This window comes from Orycteropus afer, unplaced genomic scaffold (assembly GCF_000298275.1).
Source record: "Orycteropus afer afer isolate SDZICR_OR568_19922 unplaced genomic scaffold, OryAfe1.0 scaffold00392, whole genome shotgun sequence".
In the NCBI taxonomy this organism is placed as follows: Eukaryota; Metazoa; Chordata; class Mammalia; order Tubulidentata; family Orycteropodidae; genus Orycteropus; species Orycteropus afer.
Window position 1 is genome coordinate 2330465 of NW_006921979.1, and position 20908 is coordinate 2351372.

At 39.3% G+C, this 20908-nt stretch overlaps 1 protein-coding gene across 1 annotated transcript in view; it reads left to right on the forward strand.

Moving 5' to 3' along the window:
- The first annotated feature begins 5481 nt into the window (after positions 1-5481).
- Positions 5482-20908, forward strand: part of YEATS4 (YEATS domain containing 4) — a 25476-nt gene continuing 10049 nt past the window's right edge. Inside the window, exons 1-4 of the mRNA XM_007953394.2 lie at positions 5482-5532; positions 7819-7938; positions 13921-13987; positions 14082-14176. Of these exons, the coding sequence (XP_007951585.1) occupies positions 5482-5532; positions 7819-7938; positions 13921-13987; positions 14082-14176 (333 nt within the window). The remainder of the gene's footprint in view (positions 5533-7818; positions 7939-13920; positions 13988-14081; positions 14177-20908) is intronic.

A 20908-nucleotide genomic window follows, 5' to 3' on the forward strand; every position in this document is an offset into this window, starting at 1 on the left:
TTTATTATGTTGAGGAATGTCCCTTCTATTCCTATTTTGCTGAGAGTTTTGATCAGAAATGGGTGTTGGATTTTATCAAATGAAAAGGCAATTTCTTGATAGTTATGAAGCTAAGTTGTCTGGGCAGGTGATACGTTAACCAGTGTTCCCCAAATTCTAGCCACCTATACCTCCACCCCACTTGTCTGTCACTTTGTCATACTATGGTAGCTTGGGTGTTGCTCTGATGTGGGAAGCTATAGTGACCAGTATTTCAAATACCAGCAGGGTCACCCATGGTGAACAGGTTTCAGTGGAACTTTCAGACTAAGACTAAGAAGAAGAACATGTCCAGATCCACTTTTGAGGGGCAGGGAAGCCACTGAAAACCTTACAAATAGCAGGAAAACCATGTCTGATACAGTGTCAGAAGATGAGCCCTTCAGGTTGGAAGGCACTGAAAATATGACTGGGGAAGAGCTGCCTCCTCAAAGCAGAGTGAACCTTTATTATGTGGATGGAGTATAACTTTCGGGACCTTCATTTGCTGATGGGGCATGACTCAAAATGGGAAGAAACTGCAAACATTCACTAATAATTAGAACATGGAATGCACAAAGCATGAATCTAGGAAAATTAGAAGTTCTCAAAAATGAAATGGAACACATAAAGATCAATATCCTAGGCATTAGTTAGCTGAAATGGACTGAATTGGACAATCATATGGTCTACTATGCTGGGAATGACAAATTAAAGAGAAATGGCATTGCATTAATTGTCAAAAAGGACATTTTAAGATCTATCCTGAAGTACAGTGCTGTCAGTGATAGGAAAATGTCCATACTTCTAGAAGGAAGACCAGTTAATACTACCATCATTCAAATTTTTGTATCAACCATTAAAGCCAAAGATAAAGAAATTGAAGATTTTTACCAACTTCTGCAGTCTGCAATTGACCAAACATGCAATCAAGATGTATTGATAATTATTGGTGATTGGAATGCAACAATTGGAAACAAAGAAGCATTAGCAGTAGGAAAATATGGCCTTGGTGATGGAAATGACACTGGAGACCCCATGATAGAATTTTGCATGACTAATGACTTATTCATTGCAAATACCTTTTGTCAACAACATAAATGGTGACTACACACATGGATCTCACCAGATGGAGTACAGAGGAATCAAATCGACTACATCTGTGGAAAGAGACAGTGGAGAAGCTCAGTATCATCAGTCACAATAAGGCCAGAGCCAACTGTGGAACAGACCATCAATGGCTCATATGCAAGTTTAAGTTAAAGCTGAAGAAAATTAAAACAAGTCTACAAAAGCCAGAATACAACCTTGAGTATAGCCCACCTGAATTTAGAGATCACATGAAGAACAGATTTGATGCACCGAACACCAGTGACCAAAGACCAGACACATTGTAGATGACATCAAAGACATCATACATGAAGAAGGCATAATGTCATTAAAAAGACAAGAAAGGAAGAGATGAGCAAAATGAATGTCAGAAGACAATCTGAAACTCGGACTTGAATGGAGATCAGCTAAAGCAATTGGAAGAAATGATGAAGAAAAAGAGCTGAACAGAAGTTTTCAAAAGGCACCTTGAGAGGACAAAGTAAAGCATTATAATGAAATGTGCAAAGACCTGGAGTTGGACAATCAAAGGGGAAGAACATGTTCAGCATTCCTGAAGCTGAAAGAACTAAAGAAAAAATTCAAGCCTCAAGTTGCAATACTGAAGGGTTCTATGGGCAAAATATTGAATGATGTAGGAAGCATCAAAAGATGGAAGGGATATACAGTTACTATACCAAAAAGAATTAGTCAACATTCAACCATTTCAGGAGGTAGCATATGATCAAGAACCAATGGTATTTTTAAAAATTATTTATTTAAATTTTTATTGTGATTTGGGTGAAAGTTTATGGAAAAAAATCATTTTTTTTCTACAGCAATTTCTACACATTTTGTTTCATGACATTGACTGCAGTCTCCACCATGGAATAGCTCTCTTCCCACTTCCTCCCAGTAGTTATCTCTTCCCTGTGTCCTTCTTTCCTATGCATTCCTGCCCCTTGAGCTATTTCCCTGTGCAAATATTGCCCTTCTGTTCCCCATGACTGATTATTCTAAGGAGTGTATCTACTTGGGGAAAATGTTCACCCTATATGCCTGTCTATTGCTTGGCTGGAAGCCATGGGATTGAGTTCATTTCCAGGTGTGAAGGGTAACTAGGGGCCATAGTCTTGTGGGTTTCACCAGACTCACTCAGACCAGTAAACCTGGTCTTTTTTTATAATTTTGTTCCACATTGCTCTCCTATGCTATCCAGGATCTCTTGCACTGATCCCTTTCCAAGTGGTTGACGGTGGTAGCTGGGCACCTTCTAGTTCTGGTCTCATGGTTACATAGACTAAGGTATGCATGGTCCACTAGTCCCTTAGATTAGCTGTTTCCATGTGTCTTTGGTTTTCTTCATTCTTCTTCGCTTCAGACGAGGAGAAAACAATTGTTGGATCTAGATGGCCACTTGCAAGTTTTTAATAAAAAAAATTTATTATAATTTGGGTGAAAATTTACAGAGAAAATTCATTTTCTATACAGCAGTTCATACACATTTTGTCTCATGGCATTTACTGCAATTCCCCACACTGTAACAGCTCTCTTCCTACTTCCTTCCTGCAGTTACCTCTTCCCTGTGTCCTTCTTTCCTATGCATTCCTGTCCCTTGAGTTATCACCCTCTGCAAATACTGCCCTTCTTTTCTCCCAAGTTTGATGGTTCTAAGGAGTATATCTAACTGATGTAAATGTTCATCCTATATGCCTATTGTTTTGCTGGAAGCCATGGGAGTGAGTTTCCAGACCTGAAGGATAACTAGGGGCCATAGTCTGTAACAGACCAGTAAACCTGGTCTTTTCTATGATTTTGAATTTTGTTCCATATTATTCCCGCACTCTATCCAGGATTTCCTACAATGATCCCTTTTCAAGTAGTTGACAGTGGTAGCCAGGCACCATCTAGTTCTTCCGGTCTCATGGTTATATAGACTAAGGTTCACATGGTCTACTGGTCTTTTGGACTAATTGTTTCCATGTGTCCTTGGTTTTCATCATTCTTCTTTGCTTGGATGAGGAGAGACCCATTGTTGCATCCAGATAGCTGCTTGCAAGCTTTTAAGACCCCACTTGCTACTCACTAAAGTAGGATGTAAAACAATGCTTTTTTGCAGTATGTTATGCCAGTTGAGCTTAATGTCCCCTGTGACCATGGGCCCAAGCCCAAAGGTCCAGCTACTCAACCCTCAGGGTGGTTGGCTGTGCCTAAGAAGTTATCATAACTTTGTCCCATTAGTTCTATTTATATGGACTTTCATATAACACATACAAATACATATGTAGAAATATCAAAAACCAATGGTATTGAAGGAAGAAGTTCAGCCTGCTCTGAAGGAAAGGGTGAAAAAAAAGCTCCAGGAATTGATGGAGTACCCATTGAGATGTTTCAACAAATGGATGCAGCACTGGAGGCACTCATTTGTTTATGCCAAGAAATTTGGAAAACAGCTGTCTGGTGAACTGTCTGGAAGAGATCTTTATTTGTGTCCATGTCAAAGAAAAGTGATCCCACAGAATGTGGAAATTATGAAACGATATCATTAACATTGTACAGAAATTCAAGCCAGATCCAGAAGAGGTGTGGAATGAGGGATATAATTGCTGATGTCAGATGGATCTTGGCTGAAAGCAAAGCAAGATATTTACTTGTGTTTTATTGACTATGCAAAGGGCTTCAACTGTGTGGATCATAACAAAACATAGATAATATTGCAAAAAAAATAGGAATTCCAGAAAACTTCATTGTGTTCATGAAGAACTTGTACATAGACCAAGAGCCAGTCATTCGAACAGAATAGGGGATAGTGCACAGTTGAAAATCAGGAAAGGTATGTGTCAGGGGTGTACCCTTTCACCATATTTAGTCAATCTGTATGCTGAGCAAATAATCAGAGAAGTTGGACTATGTGAAGAATACTGCATCAAGATTGGGGAAGGACTCATTAACAACCTGTGATATGCAGATGACACAACCTTGCTTGCTGAAAGTGAAGAGAACTTGAAGGACTTACTGATAAGTATTAGACTATAGTCTTCAGTATAGATTACAACTGAATATAAAGAAACAAAAATCCTCACAACTGGACCGATATGCAACATCATGATGAATGGGGAAAAGAGAGGTCAAGAATTTAATCTGATTTGGATCCACAATCAACGCCCATGGAAGCAAAACAAACCAAAAAAAAAAAAAAAAAAAAAAAAACCTCACTGCCATGGAGTAAGATCAGACTTATAGCGACCCCTCCTTGAGTTTCTGAGGTAGTATCACTACGGAAATAGATTGCCCAACCTGCCTTCCGAGGAGTGGTTGGTGGGTTTGAATCACCAGCCCTCTGGTTAGCAGTCAAAAGCCTTAGGCACTACGCCACCAGAGTTCCCCCCATGGAAGCAGCAGTCAAGAAATCAAAGAACGTATTGCAGCAAAAGACCAACGTGCACCTGGCCAAGTCAAGCTCTTGTCAATAGCCGCAGATGCATGTAAAAGCTAGAAAATGAGTAAGGAAGATCAATGAACTGACTCATTTTAATTATAGTGTTGGTGAAGCATACTGAATGTACCATGAACTGCCAGAAACAGAACAGAAAATACAAACCCACTGTCACCAAGGCGACTCCGACTCATAGTAACCCTTTTGGACAGAATAAAACTGCCATATTGCGTTTCCAATCTCCAGGGAAGCTGACTGCTTCATCTTTATCCTCAAGAGCGACTGATGGGTTAGAATCACCAATCTTTTGTTTAGCAGCCTAATGCTGTAACCATTATGCCACCAGAGCTCCTTATGAACTGCCAAAAGAATAAACAAATCTGTCTTGCATGAAATACAGCTGGAGTGCTCCTTAGAAGCAAGGATGGAGAGACTTCGCTTCTATTTTGGTCATGTTGCCAGGAGGGGCCAGTCCCTAGAGAAGGGCATCACGCTTGCTGGAGGGTCAGAGAAAAAGAGGAAGAATCTTAATGAGATGGATTGATACAGTCCTGGCCAAACGGGCTCAACCATAGCAGCGATTGTGAGGACCGCAGTGACCCCGTCGTGTTTCGTTCTGTTGCGCATGGGATCGCCTTGACTCGCAATCAGCTACAGCACAAACAAGTGACCGCCCCCGCCAGAGCAACGGCCAAACGCGTGCGCGGTGAACATAAAAGCCCGCTGCGCCTGCGCACGACGTCGCTGTCGCTCCTCCTCCTTTTCCATTCTCCTCCCCTCCGGGGCTGAATGGGCTTCGGGGACGCAGTGCGTTGGGTAACCGCCAGCTCTTCGTCTAGCGCCCGCGCGGAAGGAACGAGGCCTCTGAGGGGAGCGGCGACTCCGCCGGCCCCGGTCTCTTTCCCTGGCGGAGGCGGTGGCTTCTTCCGTGGGACAATATGTTCAAGAGAATGGCCGAATTTGGGCCTGACTCCGGCGGGAGAGTGAAGGTCAGTGCCGGCCTGCGACTCCGTTCCGGGGGTGGCCCTCACGCCCTGGCCCCTCCCAGCGCGGCTTGCTTCGCTTTCGCGGGTTCTCTCCTTTGGTTTGAATCGTGGTTTGAAAGCGGACGGTGAGTCAAAACTCCTGAGCCAACAATCAGTATTTCGTTGGGCTAGAGATCACTAAGTCAGTAACCCGCCCCGCTTCCCCACTAAAAAATAATCAGTGATGACCTGGTTGGAGCTGGATGTTACTGAGGAAACAGGCCATTTAGAAGGCTAGGGAATCCTGGCTAGCTGCTCACCTCGCTGCCAGTCCTGGGCATTAGCAAACGGGATGCCACCACCTAGCTGTGAAGATTGTAACGTTAGTAACAAATATTCGATAAGCGTTTACCAAACGGTAAACCCAGCACTGCCTAAACACTTTACTCGATGCTCTGATTTAATCCTTGCCGCAGTGTTGTTTGTTGTTATGTGCCGTTGAGTCGGACCCGACTCATAGCGACCCCTCCTTGGGTTTCCAAGGCAGTATCACTACGGAAGTAGATTGCCCAGCCTTCCTTCCGAGCTGTGGCTGGTGGGTTTGAAACGCCAGCCCTCTGGTTAGCAGTCAAGTGCCTTAGGCACTCCGCTGCCAGAGCTTCTTTGCCACAATAGTACCAAAAAAAAAAAAAAAAAAAAACCACTAGAGGAGTGGGGTTACACTAATAGGTATTAGATTTAGTTGTTGATTATCCAGCCACAATGAAAAATTTTTCCATTTTGTTCACTATTTTTCCTCGTTTTCACGTTATTGATCACCTTGGCACAGCCCTTTTCATGTGTAGCTCGACTTGTTCTTTGTCCTTCAGGTACATTTCTACTATTGAAAAAATTGGTCCCAGATTCACTCGCAGCATTCTGTATTTTCACTTGAAATTTCTTATCTTCTCTTTATTTCCATCATAATCTGTCAATGCTCACTGCCTTTCTATATCAGATATGATGAGAGACATGTTGAATGTATGAATGTAGCCAGCATGCCATAGCCAGTGTTTACTAAGCTTCAGTCATACAGGGCTAAGCATACAGGGCCTCCTTACTGTTTTTGCCCTATCTCAGTCCAACTGTGATACTTATTTTAACATTTTTATTTAAATCAATTCAATTAAAAAAAACCCTTCATAATCATTAATATTTTTAAATTGTGGATTTGATTTGCTATTTGTAGTAACGTTTTTCCTAATATTGATTAAATAGCAAAATGAAAACTGTTTGCCTTTGTTCTACCTGGCTTCCTCTCACAAACTGCCTTGATATATGCATCATCTTTATTAAACACTTAATAGGCTGATTACAGAGGAGATGATGGACTAAAATGTCCACAAACTACTGATATAACCATCTGGTGATGGTAGTCAACATTGGAATTTTTTTATTCTGGAGCCTAGCTTAATACTTTGTAAATAAGACATGTTTTGTGCTTCTTTTTACAAAACCTTCAGTAGCTTTAATGTGTATTGTGGTAGTTATGTTTGTGTGTCAACTTGGCTGGGCCTGGTTGAGTGGCTTGGCAGCTGGTGGTAGTTATTCCCCATGAGGAGACTGGCAATCAACTCCATGGTGGGATCTCCACAAGCAGCTGAATAGCTGCCTTTGGGATGTGGTCTGCTTCCTGTATATAAAGAGAATCCTTGGAAATGGTCTCTAGCTTATGGCATGCTTGGACCCTGCATATAGCCGTGTCATTGTTCAGCAGCCTGCTATGCTCTGTCGACCTTGGGACTTACAATGGACTTGAATTAATGTGGTTTGGTAACATTGGGACTGTGCCTTTTTACCTGTCAACCTTGGGCTTGGCAGCCTCAGCAGCCAGCCAACAGCTGTCTGAGAGAAGAAAAGCCTCTAGGTTTAGTGGGCTGGGAGCTGGAGGCAGAGCTGAAGCCCAAGGCTGAGGGGCTTTCACCCAGTTCCTAGAGCTTGGCACTTTGAACTTGGACTTAAAGCTTCCAAATTGTAAGAATAAATTCCTGTTTGTTGAAGCCATCCCATTTGTGGTATATTCTTGTCAGAGCAGTACTAGGTAACCAGAACAGGTATTTAAAAAGACATCTTCAGAATGGGGAATTGTAATTAATCTGGAGTTATTTGTGTTAATATGAAATAAGAACAAGTGTCTGAAGTTGATTTTGTTCTATAGGTTGTTAGGCTGCTGGGGTAATCCATTTCTTAAAACATAGTTTCATAACTCTTATTCTGGTTATTTGAGTAATGGCACAATATTTATTGGCTTTCAAATTATTTTTCTTTTAGGGGGTTACTATTGTTAAACCAATAGTTTATGGTAATGTTGCTCGATACTTTGGAAAGAAAAGAGAAGAAGATGGACACACTCATCAGTGGACAGTATATGTAAAACCATATAGAAATGAGGTAGGCATTTTTTTTCCTATAACTTTTCAAAGCTATAATATATTTTAAGAAAGATTATACTATTCTTTAATAGCAACTTGCCGATTTTAAAGTTAACCCATTATAGAAATTTTGCAAAAAAAAGTTGAATGAGCAACAATGGGTCTGTCCTCATCCAGAGCGTAGAAGAATGAAGAAAACCGGAGAGAGAGACACACACACACTCACACACAGAAACAGTTAGTCCAAGGGACTGGTAGACCATGCAGTCTTCGGCGTATATGACCATGAGACCAGAAGAACTAGATGGTACCTGGCTACCACTATCAAATACTAGGAGGGGGATCTGTATAGGAGATGCTGGATAGAGTGGGAGAACAATGTGGAACAAAACTTAAAATCATTTGGGGGGGAAAAAAAAAGGACCAGGTTTGCTGTTCTGATAGAGCCTGGTGAAACCTCTGAGATTATGACCCCTAGCTGCCCTTCAGGTCTGGAATTGAACTCCCTCATGTGGCTTCCAGCCAAATAAAAGACCAGCATATGGGCTGAACATTAACATCAGGTAGATACACTCCTTGGAGAGATCAGTCAGTAGGAGAACAGAAGGGTAGTATATCCATAGGGAGACACCTTGGAGGACAGGAGTATATGAGGGAAGGACACAGAGAAGAGCTAACTGTGGAAAGGAAGTGGGACGAGAGCTGTTACATTTTGGGAAATTGCAGTCAGTGTCATGAGACAAAATGTGTATGAATTGTTGTATGGAAAATGAATTTGCTCTGTAAAGTTTTGCCCAAATCACAATAAAAATTAGAAAAAAAAGAGTTGAATGAATTTTTTTAAAGTCTTATACTTTGCTAACATTTTTAATAATTTTTTTCCTTCCAAGCTGTGCCTGTAAGTCTGTGTGTATGTGGTACTTTGGGAACATACTGTGTTTGGATTCTTGTATCATGGTGTCCCACTCAACATTCTAAGTGATTTTTGTCAGTAAAAAAGTTTTTAAGTATCAGGATAACTGGGAATCCTCAGGGGGAAAAATTAAATTGAATGCATGCTTATACCAGGATAAATTGCAAATGACCAAATATTTAAATGAAAGAAAGAAAACCATAAAATTATTAGAAGAAACCATGTTGTTGTTGTTGTGTTGTTATGTGCCATCGAGTCAGACCTGACTCCTTGGGTTTATGAGGCATTATCACTATGGAAGTAGATTGCCAAACCTTCCGAGGAATGGTTGGTGAGTTTGAACCACCACCCTTCTGGTTAGCAGTCAAGTGCCTTAGGCACTACGCTACCAGAACTCATAGAATTTTTTTAAATCTCTGATTGAAGAAAGCCTTTTATTCTGACACAAATCTTAGAAGCCATTAAAGAAAATATAAATTCAACTACATAAAAATAAAAACCACTATTAATAAGTCAAATGTAAACAATAAGTTGGAGAAAACATTTGTATCTCGTGTGCTTTGTCCTAGGAGTTCTCTTACAGCGATTGGTCTTACATGTATCTTTGCATTATAAAATACATGCATGCTATTTTTTACTGCCACCTTGTTGGTAAAAGCAGAAAGTTAGAAGCAACTTAAAACTCCATCAGTAAAGGACTGGTTTTGGTTTGGTATGATGTACTGTATTAGCATGCAGGTATCAAAAAGTGAGGATGCTTTTTGTGCATATATGTGAAAGAGCTCCAAAATACATTTCTGTGTATAAAAAATGAAATAACAGTTAGTTTGCCGATGTTTGTCAATATCAAGAGGAAATAAAATATATCCCTTATGTGTCTGTCTCATCTTTTCCTTATATTCCACTGCTACTAAATTACTCTCAGTTTCCCAACGGAATATTCTTAATCAGGTGAGATATAATCAAGGTCGTATTTTGGATCTCACAGATAATGTTTTACTGCTATTCATAAGGTTTTCAGTGACCAGTTTTTCAGAAGTGAAAAACCTGAAACCTATCCACCATTTGTTGCTGTTGTTGTTATGTGCCGTCAAGTCGACCACTCATGACCCTGAAATACCAGTGGCATAGCTTCCAGCATCACAGCAACACACAAACCACCACAGTATGAGAAACTGGCAGACGATTGTGGACAATACAGACAAAATATGACCTTGATTATATCTCACGTGAATTTAGAGATCATCGGAAGACTAGGTTTGATACATTAGCACCAGTGACCGAAGACCTAATGAGTTGTGGGATGACATTAAGAACATCATATATGAAGAAAGCAAAAGATGATAATAATAAACAAAAAAAAACAGCAAAAGGTAATTTAAAAGACAGGAAAGGAAGAAAGACCAAAATGACTCTGAAAAGACCAAAGACACTCTGAAACTTGTTCTTGGATGGAGAGTAGCTAAAGCAAATGGAAGAAATGATGAAATAAAAGAACAGAAGCTTTCAAAGGGTGGCTCGAGAAGACAAAGTATTATAATGAAATGTGCAAAGACCTGGGATTAGAAAACCAAATGGGAAGAACATCCTTGGCATTTCTCAGGCTTGAGTTGCAACATTGAAGGCATCTATGGGCAAAAAGAAGATGGAAGGAATATACAAAGTCACTGTACCAAAAAGAATTGCTTGGCATTCAACCATTTCAAGAGATAGCATATGATCATATGATCCATGAGCATATGACCAATAGTATTGAAGAAAGAAGCGTAAGCTGCAGTGAAGGAAGTGACAGAAAACAAGGCTCCAGGAATGACTTTTGAAGTACTTATTGATGAAAATAAAAGACCGTAGTCTTCAGTATGGATTAGCCTCTGCATAAAGAAAACAAATCTTTACAACTAGACCAATAAGCAGCATCACGATGAATGGAGAAAAGATTGAAGTTATCAGGGATTTCATTTTTCTTGGATCCACAGTCAACACCCATGGAAGCAGCAGTGAGAAAATCAGACATTATACTGCACCAGGCGAATGTGCAGCAAAAGATCTCTTTAAAGTGTTAAAGAGCAAAGATGTCACATTGAAGACTAAAGTGTGCCTAACCCAAGCCATGGTATCTTCATTTGCTTCAGATGTACATGAAAGCTAGACAGAAAATAAAGAATTCCATAGAGGAATTAATTCATTTGAGTTGTGGTATTGGTGACGATTATTGAAAATACCATGGACTACTGGAAGAATGAACAAATCTGTCTTGGAAGAAGTATAGCTGAAATGCTCCTTAGAAGTGAGAATGGCCAGACTTCATCTCACATACTTTGGTTGTGTTGTGAGAAGGGACTAGTCCCTGCTGAAGGACAGTAATAAAGTAGTAAAGGTGAGGATCAACAAAAAAGGGAAAAGACCCTCAATGAGATGGATTGACACAGTGGCTACAATGATGGGCTCAAGCATAGCAGAGATTGTGAGGATTGTACAGGATAGGGCAGTGTTTTGTTCTTTTGCACATAGGGTTGCCATGAGTTGGAACAGACTCAATAGCATGTAATAACAAAAACAACAATACTCTTAAACCTCTGCAATCATTCTTTTCCAGCCACCCCATTGCTATTGATCCTTCAAGTCTTAGTTCAAATATCATTTTCTTTCAGACTACTTTCTTGACTTCAAAAGACTAACTTAGGTGCCCTCCTTATATGTTTGTGCCTAAACGCCTTCCTAACACATATTACTTTGTGTTGTAAGTGCTTATTTTCTTGTTTTTCCCCCACCTCACTGTGAGCTTCTTGACAGTAAGTCCCTATTTTATTTACCATTACATACTTTGTGTCTGGTACAACATACTATATACAATATAGTCACTCTAATATTTGTAGAAGAAATTAATGAAAATGTTACTAAAAGAGTTCAGAAATGTTTATAAAATCTGACTCAGAAGAAATGCTCATAAATAATGTAACAGGAGGAAGTACAGTGCAGTGAATTGCTTAGGATAGCCCTTCTAGCCATAGTCTTGTGAGTTCCACCAGATGACTGAATGAAGCTATGTAAATGTAAGGTGCTTGTAGTTCACCAAGGGGATTGGATAGCTTTTTAATCATGTATATAAGGTATCTGGGAGCTCTGGGAGCATAGTGACTACGGCACTTGACTGCTAACCAGAAGGCTGGTGGTTCAAATCCACCAGCCACTCCTTGGAAGGAAGATGGGGCAATCTACTCCCGTAGTGATACTGCCTCGGAAACCCAAGGAGGGGTCGCTATGAGTCGGGGCCGACTCGACAGCAAACAACAACAACAATAAGGTATCTGGACCCTTGTGGGGGTGTTGTTGTTGTTATTGTTATGTGCCGTCGAGATGGACCCGACTCATAGCGGCCCCTCCGTGGGTTTCCGAGGCAGTATCACAATGGAAGTAGACTGCCCCATCTTCCTTCCGAGGAGTGGCTGATGGTTTTAAACTGCCAGCCTTTTGGTTAGCAGTCAAGTGCCTTAGACACTACGCTACCAGAGCTCCTTTTGTGGGGGTTGTTGTTGTTGTTGTTGTTTGCCGTCGAGTCGGCCCCAACTCATAGCGACCCCTCCTTGGGTTTCTGAGGCAGTATCACTATGGAAGTAGATTGCCCAATCTTCCTTCCAAGGAGTGGCTGGTGGGTTTAAACCACCAGCCTCCTGGTTAGCAGTCAAGTGCCTTAGGCACTATGCTACCAGAGCTCCTTTTGTGGGGGTAGGACTTTGCAAATTAAGGTGTTTGGAACCATAATGTGAGTATTGGTCAGTTTTGCCATCTTGTTAGGCTTAATATGAGCTATCCCAGAGGTGGAAAGTAGGAGAGCACACTACCATCAAGAAAGAAAAGCCAGGAATGAACCCACGATTCCTGCACTGAGATAAGCAGCAGAGAGACTGTGACAGCAAAGGCAGAAGAACCAAGAGACCTGCATGAGACAGAGCAGTGGGCTTCCCAGTCCACTGAGCAAGAAAGCTGAGTGCCTTCATGTAAAAGGCTTGGGTAGAGTGGGGTACCTTTGTGGCAGCAGCAGAGCTAAAAGCTTTGTAACACTTGCCTGAGCAGGGCAAAGGCCAGCCTGAGAGGCTAAGGGCCAGAGAGAGGCATGCCTGTAAGTATGGCTGAGGGAAGGCTGTCCTGTTCAGAGAATTGTATCCTGAATATTCCTGAATCTGAATTGTAACTTGTTACTTCCCTAATATATCCATAATTTTGAATATTGTCTGTGAGTTCTGTGTGCCACTGCAATGAATTTTTGAACCCAGCAGAATAGAGTGTCATGGGAGGGATGGTTGGTGTCAGAATTGGCAGAAAGGTTAGAGGGTTGGTGGCATGGCTGACCTCAGCCTAATAGGAAACAGTCTTGGGTTGCTCATGGTGATTTTCTCTCCCCCCTTGAGCAGTTACAGGAGGTCAGAAGACAATGCCCCATGCGTTTTTGCAGTAAGATTAAGATATTACCATATGATCCCAATTTTATTTTTTAAAAACTAAATATATGTGGCTGTAAGTCAGTCATAAAATAACAAATACTTTATGATCCTACTTATGTGAAATAGGCAAATGTATAGAGACCAAAGATTATTAATGGTTACCAGGCTGGAAGAGAAGGGGTGGGAGGTAGGGTCATTGCTTTGGGGACTCTGAATTTCTGTTAAGGGTGATAAAAAGATTTGGAAACAGATAGTGATGATGGTTGCATGATGTTGTGAATGTAATTAATGTCACTGAATTGTATGTTAAGAAAATGTTGAAAATGCAAATATTTTGTTATATTAATTTTTACCACAATTAAACAAAACTGATTTAGAGTTAAAAATAAGGTTTGTAAAACAAATTAGGGGCATATATATTCCTATGTATTAAAATTAATTCATAATTAATGAAAAAATTCAGCACAAACTTCCTTTGTTTTTTTAAAAAAAGAACTTCCCAAATATAATCCGTATTTTTTAGGAAAATAGATTTCATAAAATATGAGGAGAAATTCATAAAATTAGATTTATATGCACAGTGTGTTTCTCTCCTAGATTTTATATATAGATGGAAGAATAATAAATTTTTCTAATTAAATTTTAGGATATGTCAGCATATGTGAAGAAAATCCAGTTTAAATTACATGAAAGCTATGGCAATCCTTTAAGAGGTACAGTATAATTTATTTTATTCATAATATTACAAATTTAAAAGAAGCTAAGAAACAAAAGTAAATTGTACACTTTTAATTTTTTTCTCTTCAGTTGTTACTAAGCCTCCATATGAAATTACTGAAACAGGATGGGGTGAATTTGAAATAATCATCAAAATATTTTTCATTGACCCTAATGAAAGACCTGTGAGTAATATTATTCTTTGTAAATATAAAACAGTTGTTAGTAATTGTGGAAATGTATCAGTACTTAGTGAATAGCTGGTTATATGTTGATACTTTTATTCAGTTCTTTATGTAAGCTTAGTACAAGGTATATTTTGACATGAGTTATTTTCCATTTTAAAGTGAAGTGCCTTTCAAAATCTCTCTTCCCTTTTCTTTGAAGTACAGAAATAAGATATAATGTAAATATGTAACGAAAGAAACCCTGAAAATTACATGGTTATTGCAGCTAAAAAAAGTTTAAAGTTCATTAGTATCAATTGAGTTTTATAAATAAGCAAGTTGAGTCCATGTGCTGTCTGAAAGAGGAATATCCATTTTTTAAATAATAAAGCACCACAGAAATAATCTTTTTGCTTTTTCAAGCTGCCGCCAGTACTGGCAGCTTTACGTTGTCTTATCATGAATTCTTACTTACAACCACTGAGTTTTTCATCTTTTTATCTTTTATCAGATTATTGTTTGATAATATAAAAATCCCTCAAAGCTTTTGCTTTTGTAAGTTAACTTTGTGACTTTTTTATAAATCAACTTTGGCAACTTTGTGAGGTTGATAATACTTTTATTTTAGATAAGGGTGCCAAGGCTCAGAGATCAAGTCACATACTCAAGAACACTGTTAATTCTGGAAGAGCTAGTTTTTGATGGTAGTATTTGAGTCAGACCATGTATTTTTTCCAGTACTGTTTCTTTTGACTAAAACTACCAAGCCTTTTTTTTATGTATACGATCACAATTCAGTTATGACTCATTCCATATTTGTGTAGCCAAGTTTAACTGCAATCTCAAGGCTTTCACATTTACCCCCATTAGTTTTCATTTAGAGTCAGCTCTTTCTTTAGCATGAAACATTTATACTTTAATTATCAGAATATATATTTTTTCAATCTATGTAAAGTGCTTTTAAAGAATTTGAGCTGATTCTCATCTAGGCCAGTAGTTTAGAAAACTAGTTTCTAACTGGCTACATCAGAAATAGCTGAGGTGGCAATTCCAGTCCGGATTGCATCAGCATTCTTTAAGGACATGGAAAAACCAATCACTAATTTTATATGGAAAGGAAAGAGCCCTTGGATAACAAAGCACTACTGAAGAAGAGGCAAAAAGTAGGCAGTCTTACACTTACCAATCTCAAAACCTACTGTACAGCCATGGTAGTCAAAACAGTCTGGTGTTGGTACAACAATAGACACATAGATGAATAGAACAGATTTAAGAACCCAGAAATAGATCCATCCACCTATGGTCAGCTGATCTTTGACAAAGGGCTGAAATCCATTCAATGGGGAAAAGATAGTCTCTTTCACAAACAGTACTGGCAAAACTGGATATCCATTTGCAGAAAAATGAAACAAGATCCATAGCTCACACCATACACGAAAACTAACTCCAGATGGATCAAAGATTTAAATGTAAAACCTAAAACTAAAGTTCATCAAAATAAAAATAAGGACAAATTTAAGGACCCTAATTTATTTATGTCATAAATAAACTGCTAAGCATAACCCAAAATGCACAAACAATAGAAGATAAACTAGATGACTGGGACTTTCTGAAAATTAAATTCTTAGGTGCATCAGAAGAGTTCTCCAAAAGAATTAAAAGAGAACCACAGATTGGGAAAAATTTGACAACGATGTATCTGACAAGGCACTTGTCTCTCAAATTTATAGAAAACTCCAACACCTTAACATGAAAAAGACGAACAGTCCAATTAAAAAATGGGCAACAGACACTTCACCAAAGAAGTTATTCAGGCAACCAACAAACACATGAAGAAATGTTCTCAATCATTAGCTAGTAGAGAGATGCAAATCAAAACAATGAAATACCCCAGCATTTACAGCAAAGTTCAACAAGACAAAATAAATGCTGGTGAGAATGTAGAGATTGGAACTCTGGTACACTGCTGGTGGGACTGAAAAGTGATACAACCACTATGGAAAACGATATGGCAATTCCTTAAAAAGTTGGAATTAGAAATACCACTTGATCCGGCAATTCCATTACTAGGTATATATCCTGAAAAGGTGAGAGCAAGACATGAATAGATATCTGCAGCACTATTTACAATAGCAAAGAGGTGGAAACACCTTAAGTGCCCATCACCAGAGGAACGGATAACCAAACTGTGGTATATACACATAGTGGAATACTATGCTGAAGAATAATGTACAATCTGCAAAGCACCTCAATATGGATCCTCAACTTGGAGGATGTTGCTGTTGTTAGTAGGTGCTATTGAGTCAGCTCTGACTCATAGCGACCCTGTGTACAGCAGAATAAAACACTGCCCAGTCATGTGCTATCCTCACAATTCTTGATATACCTAATGCCATAGTTGCATCCACTGTGTCAATCCATCTCAAAATGTCTTCCTCTTTTTCGCGGACCCTCCACTTTACCAAGCATGATATCTTTCTCCTGGGAATGGTCCCTTCTGACATGACCAAAGTATGTAAGACAAAGTTAGTCCTCCAGTGGAGGACATTATGCTGAGTGAAATAAGTCAATCACAGAAGGACAAATACTGTATTAGTCCACTGGTGTAAAAAGCCAAGGAAAGGTTTACATATAGAAGGAAATTTTCTTTGTTGGTTACCAGGGATGGGAGGGGAGGAGAGGGAAAATTGCTAGGTAGGTAGGAGATAAGTATTAATTGGGTAAAGGGAAAGGCAGTATGCAAAAAGCGAGTGACCAGCACAGTAATACTAAGGAAAAGGAAAACACAGCAAGGTGCCCAAGAGGTACAGACAACAAAGATAATAAACACATTTGCACACACCGTACTGCATTCAGTAATAACAAACATTAATTTGTGAGTAGATACCCAGGTAGACAGGCTGAATGATTTTTTTTTTATATATATATATAAAAAGAAAACTGAGGTGATTTTAAGAAATTCAAATTCCTAGACACCCCCCACCTCGCCCCCAGAGTCTTATTCAGTCGTTTTATTTATTTATTTATTTATTTTTGGCATTTAGTCCCTTTATTAAGGTTTTTTTTTTTTTAATTAGGATTTGGGTGAAGATTTACAGAGTAAATTCACTTTTCATACAGCAGTTCACATATACTTTGTCTCATGTCATTGACCAAAATTTACAATGCAGCAGCTCCCCTCCCACTTCCTCCCAATAGTTACCTCCTCCCAGTGTCCATCCCCTCATACTCTTCTGCACCCTGAGAGGCCCATTGTCTGCCAACCCTGTATATGATCTTGGATACACTCTCCATTTAGACATACATAATTGTTTAGCTTGTTCACCCATCTATCCGTCCCTATACCCATGTTTGCTTTCATTGACAACTCAGTATTGTATTTGCAAAGGGGTTCATATTTGTTGTTTGTACTGCCCATGTAACTGTCTCTGTCTTTCTCATCCTCAATGCTGCCATATTGGTCACTCACATTTGGTTTCAGTCGTTTTATTATGGGGCCAGCACCACAGGTGATTTTGATGCACGGATTTGGTATCCATTAAAGTTGGGTAATCTATTTCCATAGTGATACTGTCTCAGAAACCCAAGGAGGGGTCACTATGAGTCATACCCAACTTGACAGCAGTGAGTTTGGTATTTGGTTTTTAATGTATGTCATTCTCCCACATAGAAATTCCTTTAGGTAGTTGTTTTGGTTACCTAGTGCTGCTCTGACAAGAAATATATCACAGATGGGATGGCCTTAACAAACAGGAGTTTATTCTTACAATTTGGAGACTTTAAGTCTTAGTTCAAAGTGCCAGGCTCTAGGGACTTGGTGAAAGCCCCTCAACCTTGGAATCCAGGTCCGCCTCCTGGTCCTGGCCTACTGGAGCTAGAAACGTTTCTTCACTCAGACAGTTGCTGGTTGCTGAGGCTGAGAAGCCTCAAGGTTGACAAGTAAAAAGGCACAGTCCCGATGTTACCAAACCACACAGCAGGCCATTAACTTAAGTCCATTGTAAGTCCCAAGGTCGGCAGAGCATAGCAGGCTGCTGAATAACGACACAGCTACATTCTGGGTCCAAGCGTGCCATAAGCTAGAGACCATTCCCAAGGCTTCTCCTTGTATACAGGAAGCAGACCACATCCCAAACGCAGCTACTCAGCTGCTTGTGGTAGATCCCACCATGGAGCTGATTGCCAGTCTCCTCATGGGGAATAACTACCACCAGCTGCCAAGCCACTCAACCAGGCCAGCCAAGTTGACACAAACATAACTACTACAGTAGTCTTCCAGGTGAGCATCTGGTTTGGACTTGACTATATGGAGAGTATTCAGTTCTGTCATTAACTGAAAAACATCCTATGCCGGTTTGAGGTAGTTCACTTTTAAAAAGCTCTACTTGATGGTGAGCTTCCTTGAACTTTTTACTGACAGCTGTTCATACATTAGCTTTCTTTTCTCTTGCATAAACATCCGTACCTCATTTAAATATTTTTGTCATGGGGTTTCCAGATTCCCTATCATTTATTGCCCTTCTGGAATATGCTCACAGACATTTTATCCTATTTGGCAAGAAATTATTAAACACTGATTATTTGCAAGATACTATTCAAAGGATTGTGAAAGATAATAAAAGTGAGACACTGGGCTTATCTTAATAGACTGGTCTATTAGAAAAAGCACAGAATTTAGCAGATGTTGAGATGGATAGAGAAGAAGCAGCTGATGTTACTAAAGCCTATGCTTTTTTTAACTTTATAAGATTTCTTTAGGTTCATTTCTATTTGAGAATGTGCTGTATTTCCTTTCTGTCTCCCCATTGGAAAATACATTTCGGAAGGAAATCATTGTGTCCTATAACCTCATTATGAGAGAGCCGTCTAAGTCAGTTCTTGGAAAGGTAAAGTAGTAAAGTGTAATGCACTTCAGCAATGATCTATCTATTAAATAGGTTCCCATGTAGATCTACATAGGCCTGAATTCTGTTCCCTAAAAAGCATTAAAGTATTATAATAGTTGATAAAATTTTTTTTGCTAGAATAGTTAGCTCTTACAGAAAATAGTTCATATGAAGATTTTTTTTAACCCATAACCTATTATGTCATAAATCAAACCATTGTAAATGGAATGCTTATTTCTAAAAGCCATATGCTAAATTGGGTTTTCATTCCTAGAAATATCTCTATGGCAAGTATGGTCATTTTCAAAGACCTTCATATACTCAAAATTAAGGACATCTGTCTTGAAAATAGGAGCTCTGATGGTGCAGTGGTTAAAGCATTTGGCTGCTAACTAAAAGGTTAGTGATTTTTCCATGGGAGAAAGATGCAGCAGTCTACTTCCATAAAAATTTACAGCCTTGGAAACTCTGAGGCAGTTCTACTCTGTCTTATAGGGTTGCTGTGAGTCAGAATTGACTTGATGGCAGTGGGCTTGGGTCTTGAAAATTTTCATTCCCCACATTTGTGTACCAAAAGGCTGGTGGTTCAAACCCACCAGTCACTCCTTGGAAGGAAGGTTGGGCAGTCTATTTCTGTAGTGATACTGCCTCAGAAACCCAAGGAGGGGTTGCTATGAGTCGGGTCTGAAGCACATAACAACAACAACAACACACTTCCATAAATGCCTCTGGAAGTCTGGATAAATTTCAGGGAAGAACAGTCGCATAATTTAACATTTTCCTTAAATAAAAACTGAAAGCATCTGTTGTCCGCATTCCCAACCCATTCCCAAGAAAGCTACTTTTTTAAGTTACTGGTTTCAGTTCCTCTAGAAATTACCCCCATATACCTCATATATTTAATTCCCTGCTTTTTTTTTTTTTTTTTTAATTGTGGTTTGGGTGAAAGTTTACAGAACAAATTATTTTTCCATTCAACAATTTATGTGCATTTTGTTTCATAACATTACTTGCAGTTCCCTCAATATAACTCCCTAATTTTGGATTTTTGAACTTTAGATAGTGTCTCTCAACTCTCAGTGGTGACAGATGACAGATGGTCCTTTTTCTTCTACTTTCTTGATTTTTTTTCATTCTGCTGGAGGAATTTTTTCAGAAGGGATGCCTTAGAAATAAACTTTTTGAGTCATTGTATATCTGGAAATATCTTTATTTTGCCTTCATACTTGATGAATTGTTTGGGTGTACAATTCTGGGTTCCAAAGGGGACTATGCTGCCTTTTATATAAGTGGTGGAAGAAGCAGTAGTGGTCAGTAGGCCCAGCTGCCCTGTAGCTTTCTTGGTGTTGATTACTTGCTAGCTGTGAGCTCTACTAGAAGTGCTAGCTGCCATCTCTGAAGCTGTTTTCTTAAGTTTTTAGGCTTTGGATTTCTCTGTTAGGTTTATCCATCAATGTAATTTAATTTGCTTTCTGTCTGGTCTAGAAATTTGTCGAATTTAAATATGGCATACAAGTCTTATTCTTTCATTTTCAGATTGTCTGTTTTTATTGTTACTTCAGTGGAATTCTGTGCATTTCTCTTCTCCCTTTGCCATATTCTTAATGCACCATTTTGAACCTGGAAGATGTCCTTAATATAGGATTCTTCCTCTGGCTGAACCATGTCAGGAATTATGTTTGAGGATAGTCAGTGATACCTTTTCAAATTGTTCATCTCTCATTTAGTAGCAAAAATGTTTAGATTTTCTGACTCTTCAGGTTGTTGTTGTTGTTGTTATTGTTGTTAAGTGCCGTCAAGTCGTTTCCGACTCATAGCGACCCCATGCACAGCAGAACGAAACACTGCCCGATCCCGCACCAGC